This window comes from Ictidomys tridecemlineatus, chromosome 6, assembly GCF_052094955.1.
Source record: "Ictidomys tridecemlineatus isolate mIctTri1 chromosome 6, mIctTri1.hap1, whole genome shotgun sequence".
Taxonomy (NCBI): Eukaryota; Metazoa; Chordata; class Mammalia; order Rodentia; family Sciuridae; genus Ictidomys; species Ictidomys tridecemlineatus.
The window spans coordinates 71,537,298-71,547,501 of record NC_135482.1 but is presented as its reverse complement, the minus strand read 5'-3'; the positions used below and the strand labels follow the sequence as shown (position 1 = coordinate 71,547,501).

Here is a 10,204-nt window from a genome sequence, read left to right as displayed (position 1 = left end):
TCAACCAACCATGGATTAAGTTTAAAAAGAAAGTTGCATCTATATTGAATATATAGATTTTTTTAAATGTAAATTTAGCATTTACATTGTATTAGGTATTATAAATATTGTAGAGATGATTTTAAAGAATATGGGAGAATGTGTGTAAATTATATGCAAATTTGCCATTCTATATAAAGATGTTGAGATGGGTTTTTTTGGGAGGGAGTCACAGATCCAATGTGCCTCACATACCAAGTGACAACTATTCCATTATTTACCTAATCATTTCCCTATCATTGAGCACATAGGTAGTCCCAGTGTTGATTGTAAACCGACTTCATGAGCTTCTTCTGAAACAAAAAGACTTTCATTAGGATTTTTAAAATTGACCTATTGTGGTTTAATTTTAATCTTTCACCATTAATGAGAGTAGACATTAGAGAATTTTATTTAATGCTTTTATAAAGAAATTGGCGAGAGTTCAAACCCTTTTCCAAATTTACCCCAAAAAAAGAAAGAAAAAAACATTTCTCAGTTAAAATTAATTCAATAAATTTTAGCATCATGTACAACTACAATACTAACTGACAGAGATATACCACAGTGAAAACAGATAGTGCCTTTAGAATTTACATTCTAGATACGCACCGTCCAACATGGTAGCCACTGGCTACAAGTGACCATTGAACACTTGAAATAGGCAAGTTCAAATGAGATGTACTATACATGAAAAATGCTCATGAAACATACATGAAAAATGCTATATGAAGTATAGTATGAGAAATGTGTGCAATATCTGACATTTTTATATTGATTACATGTCCAGATACTATTTGGGATATATTGCATTAAATAAAACATGTTATTGGAATTAATTTCAAGTATGTATATTTCTGCAGGAGAGCACTATTCTAAAACCACTTTTAATCAGCTATATCAACGAGTTAATACACATAGAAACTAAAGAACAATAGGCCAGGCACAGTCAAACCTCATGGTGAATTTTTGTTCATTTTCACAAATTACTTCTTTTAACTTAATATTTTCTACATATTCAAGATATTCCTTAAAAAATAAAAAGGGAAGAGAAACTTCAAGTAACAGAGATGTCAATCTCACAAAATACAAATATTTCTATTTATTTTTTTTAATTTTTTTTTAAGAGAGAGAGAGAGAGAATTTTTTTAATATTTATTTTTTAGTTTTCAGCAAACACAACATCTTTGTTTGTATGTGGTGCTGAGGATCGAACCCAGGCCGCACGCATGCCAGGCAAGTACGCCACGGCTTGAGCCACATCCCCAGCCCCCGAATATTTCTATTTATATGTACCAAATAATCTGTAGAAATAAATTTCACTTTTAATTAAAAAAATTTATCAGTTTAACATTTACTTGAATGCTTGAGGTATACAATTTTATTCACAAATTAATGTTCCTTAAATCACATTTAACTGGAAAATGGGAAAACTACTACTTTCCCTATCAAGTTGAAACTGATTGCTTATATACTTTTGTACTTCACAAGTTTGTGTACTATCTCTCCTAAGGATACCACTCTGAAATAATATGTAACTCTAAAGAATGAGGTGGATCTAATGCAACGACAAGGAAATATATATCATGTGAAAAGAGGCAACTTATAGACGAGTGCATAAGGTAGGAGCCACTTTTAGAACCATGTGTATGTGTGACACAAAAGACCTGGAAGAGGGCTGGGGATGTAGCTCAGTAGTAGAATGAATGCTTTGCCTATTTAAGGCCCTGGTTTCAATCCCCAGCACCATCAAAAAAAAAATAGACTGTGAGGATGCACACCAAATGTTTTTAGTTGTAGACGAACAGGAAGGTTTTTTATTTCTTTACTTCATATACTTTAAAATTTATTATTTCAATGAGATTTCATAATTTACAAATTTAATTTAAAACATATTGCTAATATTAATAAACTCCTCATCACCAGCTTAAAGGGATTTTTAAATTATTATCAGAAGCCATCATCACCTTCAACAATCTTCCCAAACCTTTTATACTACGATTGTGACCCTCCCCCACGAAAAACTATGATATAATAAAATATGCAAAGTTAAAAAAATGTTAGATAATAATATTACTAGCTTTTTAAAACGAAATTAGTCCCTGATACAAAAAGGGCACTCTTCTCTAGATGTGAAATTTGATCCCCTCCAAAATTACAGCAAATGCTTTAGTTAGTAAGGGATGGCCTGTTGCCCACCCAATAGCTATCTCCCAAACTATCTGTCCTTCTACCCCAACAACTCCAGATCCCTCATGTTGCTCTCCTTCTCCAGAGTTGCCATTCTTCTAAGTCTAGTGGCAAATCTTCATGGTCTGATCCAATCAGAAGAACTTAATTCCCTTTGCAAAGCAATTGTTAGATAGGCATCGCTGTAACTACAAGGGAAAGTGAAACCTTCCTCATAAAAATGAATTTTATTTCAGCCTCTGGTTGTTATCTGTCACTTAGAATTTCTACTGTCACTTTGGAGCCAGGAGGGAAGACCAAGATCACAGGGTGAAAATGGCAATGGGGACAAGGCAGGCATCAAGGTCTTTGATAAATTAGGCAACTGAGGAACTGCTCTCCAACTGGACTCCTGGTGACCCAGCATCCCCACTTAAAGACCATACAATTGTTCTCTGTTTTGAAGCTGGGCACTGACTACCTAAACTTTTTTTTTCTCTCCAATATTGGGGATTGAACCAGGGCCATGTACATGCCAGGCAAGCACTTTACCATTGAGCTACATCCTCAGCCCCCCCTAAAATTGTTTTTGACTATTTATTAGAATAATTCAGACATCATTCAAAAAATTAAACATTTTATTGAGTACATGTTTATTTAGTAACAGCAACACAGCCGAATTCCTTCAAAACTGAATAAAACAACTTTTGATTATTCTCAAGTTAGAACCAAATGTATAATTCTATACTCTCCTTTAATAACTCCCAAAATACACAAAATACTTGGAGGAAGATATTCACATTTCTCTCAAAACAAAGTAGGTTAAGGTAAAAAGCAGTTACAGAGCAATAATCTCTACATACTGCAGTATACCATGATGCCTTCCTGCCGCTTTAGAACTGTTACTCAAAATATTAAGATATCTTCAACCTTTTTCAGTTTTTTATTTCAGAACTGGTGCAGTTTCTGTCTCCTTCTCAAATCTGTTACAGCACCTTCAAAAACCACTGGTCCAACTCTCAAATACTGGTGACAATGCATGTGGACACATGTCAGTTCTGATAAATTTTGAGTGGATGGCATATTCTTCAAAAATACGACAAGCCCTGGATTATTTTTGCACAACAAAAATAACATTCCAATATTCCCTGAAGAGATTTTATATGACTATTGAACAGCTACGGTCCATCATAGTCAAAATCAATTTACTTTTTAACAGAATATTCACTGTTGCATTCTTTTCACCAGTTTTTAAAAGGGGTTGCTATGATGTATTATATGGGTGTATATGCTCACATATTCTAATTGTACATAAAACTAAACCTAATCAAAGGTTGCACATCAGTTCTTAAGTTTGATATTAAGATGTCTGAGCACAGACCTTCCAACTAGTGTTCACAGTATTAGAGAGATAAGAGAAAATCTTTGCAAAAGCTCTCTTTTGTTTGAAAACTAAGTTTATAGAAAATTCTAAAGAAATATTCCCATAGACATTTGGAACTATTAGAGATGAGGTGATAAAACAAATTTTTCAAAGTCAGACACTGATTTGCAGATCAAATTGATTACAGATTTTAAACTGCCCAGGCTAATATGCTATTCTTTATGCTATCCTATTATTTTTCATAATTCTGTAATTGCTAGATTTTGAATAACATCCTATTCACTCATAGCTTTTTCTTTCAGATTCTTATGCCACCTTTTAGACTTGTCTTAAGTTTATATAACTTAGTTTTTAAAAATCTAGCTTTATGTTCAATGAATTAAGAAACAACAAACATCAGAATAGTTTAGCCATACTTTAATAAGCAAAAAAGGGTTGCTTTGGCAATGTATAAAAGGATAACTATTATAGTACAAATCATTAATCTACTCTTATTAAATATCAAAATGCAATAAGGCGATGATTACATCAAGATACTTGAAATTGCATTTCATAAATGGATAACTGGCCCCATACCTGACATATTGCACCCCTACTTTTATTTCCTATTTACTCTAAGGAATCAAAAATGTTACTTTATAAAAACAGATCAGTGGTCTTTCTAGAAACATTATAACTATGGTATTTATTACTTAAATTATAAGTGTCTAAAAAAGAAGACAGCAAAGACTAGGGATGCAGCTCAGTGTTACAGTGCTTGCCTAGCAGGCATAAGGACCTAGGTTCAATCCCCGGTACCAACAACAACAACAACAAAATCCTCTTAAGGTTTTCCTCTTTAATTAGTGTTTCTACCATCTCCTGTTCTCTTGAATGCAGCCATAATAGTTCAATTGAAAACCTCTCTACTGAGGAATAAAACAATGTGATCTGCTGTTGAAGCTACCATTCAAGATGAGGCAATGATTCCCAAACTCAGCTCCTATCAGTATCATCTGGGAAAACTACTATGGTAGATTCCTGCCCTCCAGACCTGATAAAGCAGTCCCTCCACCCCAGCCTCCCCTGGTGAATGTGGTTAGTCTTACATAATCCAAATTTAGTATTACAAAATCCAAAGGGCAAAGTTAAAATGGAAGATATTGCTTCCATAGGTCCCAGATCATACAATGGGATCCAGTAAAAAAAAGATAAAATGTTGAATCATTAGTACTGAAAAATCAGTGAGCATCTATCTGCAGGGTCAACAAACCAAGGCCCTGAGTCTCCTGCCAGGTAACCAGCATCTTTCCTGACCTGCAGGACTAAGGCAGACAGTGACCTGGGGTGGGGGTGGGGGCACAACTCCAACAGAAAAGGCTTCCACACCATTCCTCTCCATCTCTACTTCTCAATTTTCCCATTTCATTCCATCCTTCCTTTACTCTGCCTTTTGTCATTCTCTTATTCCCTTCTCTTTCCTCTCCCTTTCTCACTTCCTCTCTTTTCCTTCTTTTCTGATTACTCATCATCTTTCTTCTCTACTTTCTCTTCCTGAAAAACTCTTCCTTACATAATTCTTATTGGAGACATATGCCAGAAAACATTCAGCCTGAGGATAGGACCACCAGGGCCAAACAGAACCTAGAGCTAACACTGGTGTGGTGTAACAGACCAGGCAGGATGTGTTCAAATCCATTCTTTCTTCGAAGTCTCACCTTCTCTTGTGAGGTTTGAAGGGCACACTATACTGGCTCCACCTAAAAACCTAAGGCATAGTGAAGTCTAAACAGCATACCTGAGGCCTCTGACCATGAAGAGAATCCAGTTCTTTTTCTCAGCCTGGTCTTCCTGTCACTCTACCACTGCCATCTGATTGAAAGCAATGCAGCAATGCGTAGGCAGTAATAACACTGCAGGCTCAAAATGTCCCCAAATCACTTGGTTACCGTATGCATGATGAACTCTTCTTCATGAGGAAAAAATAATTTTCTTAAAATATAAATCACAAAGTATATTTCTAAAGGTTTCCCAAGTTCATTTAAGATGACTATTTTATACAAATGAAGTTCGACTACATTTTAATCTTTCCACTTTGGTGATACTGTAGCCCAGAGATAAATCTGAGGTCAAAACTGTGTGTTTTTTAACACACAGCCTCAAAGAATATATAGTATAATTTATATCAACTGCATAGATATACTATGTTTTCTGAAAGACTTCTTATACTGAAAAAATATTATGTTCTCCAAGTTATCCATCTGTAATTTAACCTTATTAGATCTGAGCACTTCATTTCTTAAGAATTCTCAAGGAAAAAAATTACCTTCAAGATAGAATTCAGAAAATTCACTTCAAAACTGTTATAGACATTCTGTGATACCATTGACTTTAGGTTTAAAAAAAAAAAAAAAGACAGTTTTCACCATAACCCAATTTATGGTAAAATCCTCAATTAGATCAGGTCTGAATAGACCAGAGGAAGAACCTTCCAGCTGGTCCACAATGTAGGCCACAGGACAGTATAAATAAGCCACAATACAAAGGAGACCACAGCACACAATCCAGTTGGATTAAACCATGACCACACTCTACACAGAACCATCCTCACACTGGAGCCCATAGGGCTGAGAGAATCCATTCAATGAGAAAAATCAAATCTTAATAGACTCATATCTTGTCAATAACCCAATAGTTTTTTCTTATTTCAAAATCACAATTATAATTGACCTACTAGGCCAGGAATTGTGGCACTCTAACTTCAACCTTAAGGCTGGCAAATAATTTCCAGTGGTTCCCAGACTAGTCAACATCAAAATCACCTGAGGTGCCTGTTAAAAACAGAATAATCATGTAACTTGTCTTTGTACCCTGATTCTAACAAACCAACTAAACAATGCCATACTGGAGACATCAGGGAAATCTGCTTAAGGACTGGATATCAGATGAGGCCAGAGGACTGCTGCTACTTTTATTAGGTACAAGACTCTGGAGTTGCCAAAGCATTTACAGCGATGTCTGAGATTTTAAGATACTTCAGCAGAGTGGGGGAAAAAAGAAATAAATTAAACAATTCAAATATTGCCCAGTATTAGATTGGAATGGTGAGTACCATTGAACTATGTGCTCCCTACTTTTTTGTAATTTTTAAATCTCTTCTATAATATTTTTTTTTAACAGACATCATCCTAGAGAGTACATCAGTCTCTAAAGGGTGAAGCTCAGGATATCTAGTTTTAACAAGCTGCCCAAAGAGTCTTATATAGCTAAGCAATGGTCTCATTTGTAGACACTTAGAAAGGGTCTTATATACATCAGCCAAAAATGGCAATTTTAGGATTCTCATTTTCTCAGAGAGCTCAATTTCAACACAGTTCAGGTATTCCACCAAGGCATTCTGCCAAGGAAGTGGGCTCCTGCTCTCTCAACCCATCTGTTCTAAGAGTACTGGGCTGCTTATCCAGTTCTCTTTATTTATTTATTTATATTTTTATTTATTTATTTTGGGGGGTGAGAATCAATTAATAATCTGCCTTTTTAAACCTTCCTCTCTCAATCTGTATCTGACTGAACTACAAAGATAGCAGACAACAAAGTACTGACTACTTCTTTCTACAAAGTCCTGATCTACATAAAGGACACTGTGTAGGCCAAACAGCATGATTTTTCCTTCATGAGTTCCCTTCTCTATTTAAGCATTAAAATATAAAGAGAGAAAAAGAAGATAGCACATAGCGCTTGGTAAAATGCGATATGTGCCCAAGCATGGTATGTACTAACATTCAGAATCTACAATTAACTACACAGCAGTCAAGAACACCAAGAGTAATATTTTTCTCAACTTCAAGGCTTGCTTTGAAAAAATTAACTGTCCTGGCCAGGTGTGATGGTGCAAACCTATAATCCAAGCAACTTGGGAGGCTGAGGCAGGAGGATCACAAAGTCAAAGCCAGCCTCAGCAATTTAGCAAGCCCCTGAGCAACTCAGCAAGATACTGACTCAAAATAAACTAAAAAGGGCTGGGGTTGTAGCTCAATTGTGAAGTGCCTGTGGGTTCAATCCCTGATTTAAAAAAAAAAAAAAAAAAGTGTGTGATATTCAAAAAGGCAAGATTAACCCAATAAAAATTATTTTTTTCTGTAGTTAGATGTAACATTATTCTAATCCAAATCATCCACCAAGTTGTCTAATTTACTTAAGTAAGGCTCTATACATTTGCTTTTCAAAAATACCTTGCAAAGCCATTTTGAGGTAGAAGAAGTTTAAATGAACCACTTTTTCTACTCCATTGTAACTAAACTTACTGATCCAGGAAGTATATAGCTTACATATTTTGGCCCATTGCAGTTTCCACCATCAGATTAGCATTACTATTAAGGTTATCACTTTATTATCAGCATAATATTTTTTGCTTCCAGAATGCCCAGTAAAGCTGAAAATTTTCACTTAAAGTGATTTAAAAAACAAAACAAAACAAAAAACTTCCCCAAATACCTTAGAACCCAGTTTTGGCAAGACAGTTTAATAATACATACAAAACAAAAACACTTTATTTCCCCCTTTCACGCACACACACCACACACACATACACACACACACACACACACACACACACACACACACACACACACACAGAATAATGCCTCAGAGTTTTCACTATTTTTCTTCTTTCTTATACAGCTCAATTTTTCGTGCAGCTTAATTATAGTCTAAAAATAATTTTCAACACGATTGTCACAAAAATATTGTAGATCGGAGATGAAATGTATAAAGGTACATAGATTGTCAATGGTTACATTGGTTACATCACATTTCTTGAGAAACAGAACCTTTTCTGTCCCTGTAAACAATTTTTTTCTCACATGTTTAAAGTGAGGTTAGTGCTGACATAAAATTATTGCTATACTCACAGCTTGAGTGTCCACCCTGTGTATGAGGTACGTTTTCCATCCATACACCCCTACCATTCTTACTCGCTTGAGAGTAGGAGCCAGCAGAACTGTGCAGGCTACACTATAATATTTTCATCAACACTGGAATGACAGCAAGTAATGTTATGAAACATCAGAGATCAAAAAAGTCTATCATTGGAGCCCCAAATTTTAACTTATTCTTCATTACATGAGTACACTGCTCATTTAACTTCTTCAGGAAAAAAATTACTCTGGAAATGAGTAATTCCTTCCTAAACACTTCATTCAAGACTATTCCTTCACACTTATCTTCTGCCACTTTGTTGTTTGCACCCATTTAACTTAGCAGTCACCAAGAATCACCTTTCCTTTGGTGGTCTGTCATAACGATCTCGTATGCTTTTCATTAGTTGCTTGATGAATATTTTGTAAATTTTTCCACAGTATGTATGCACTGTCTTTTGTAGTTCCAGTTCTAAAGGTTTTAATAAGGAACGAATGTTGTTATCTTCAAAAGAACACTAGAGGGGGGAAAAAAAGAAGAAAAAAAGCAATGATACATATAAAAACTTAATTATTTTCCAAACAACTTCGTCAATTAGTTTAATATTAATAACTTCCATTTAATATCTCACAGAAAGTATATGTTCAACAAATATTTCCAGTGAATTATACCGAACTACTAGAGAAGTCAGACAGTGAGGGCAAACCCCTGGGGGAATGAGGAAAAGCTTTTCAGAGAAGGGTAACAGAAACAGCATCCCAAGCCAAGGGAAGAACATGTCCAAAGGCAGAGAAGACCCAGAGATACTGATATAAGATGAGCAATGCTCTGAAGATACCTGGTAAAAACTATTTAAGCTGGACTCGCTTAAAAAAGGCATCCCTTTTTAAAAGGATTTGGGAAGTATTTAGGAAGGAATTACTCATTTCCAGAGTAATTTTTTTCCTGAAGAAGTTAAATGAGCAGTGTACTCATGTAATGAAGAATAAGTTAAAATTTTGGGCTCCCAGCATCCCACCCCATTCCACCTTCCAAAAATCTCTCTGGTAACAGTCTTGGGCTATATTAGAAAGGAAAGATGGGATGCACGAAAATGAGGAATGCAATATGATGACATAGTTTAGCATTTCCCAAAGAGCCCTATCTGCACAAAAGATCCCCACAATAACTACATTTGAGAATTGCTAAATGTTATGCAGTTTTCATAGGGATTCATACTCTCACATAAAAAAGTCCAAAAAGTAAACAATAAATACATCATTAAAAAAATCTATAAACAGGGTTGAAGTTATAGCTCAGTGGCAAAGCACTTGGCTAGCATGTGTGAGGTACTGGGGTTCGATCCTTAGCACCACATAAAAATAAATAAAGGCATCTGTCCATCTACAACTACAAAAAAAAATTAAATACATTAACATCCTGATGAATATATTTGGGAACAGTATGGTAGTAGTTAAGAGAAAATAAGTTGTAATCATAGGATTTTCATTAGGTGTATTTTTTAACTCAGTATTTCCTATTAGGCAAATTTTCAATTAGAAAGTCGGATGGGTCTTGAAAATAAAACAGTTTACATTAAAATTTGAAGACAGTGAAAAATGCGAACTCACAAAGTAAATTCAGAACCTGAAATCTAAGAGATCCACGTGACCTAAGATTATACCTGAGTTTCACTAGTACATTGAGGGAGGAAGAAGAAATGAAAGCCCCAACCTAAGCACAGTGAGTCAATCTGTG

The 10,204-nt window shown here is 35.1% G+C and overlaps 1 protein-coding gene across 2 annotated transcripts in view; it reads right to left on the bottom strand.

Moving 5' to 3' along the window:
* Positions 1 to 1,149: 1,149 nt before the first annotated feature.
* The window catches only part of Gxylt1 (glucoside xylosyltransferase 1), a 46,120-nt gene continuing 37,065 nt past the window's right edge, over positions 1,150 to 10,204 (bottom strand). For both annotated transcript variants that reach the window (XM_078014875.1, XM_078014876.1), the window contains one exon: positions 1,150 to 8,984. In XM_078014875.1, the coding sequence (XP_077871001.1) occupies positions 8,823 to 8,984 (162 nt within the window). In that variant the 3' untranslated portion in view covers positions 1,150 to 8,822. The remainder of the gene's footprint in view (positions 8,985 to 10,204) is intronic.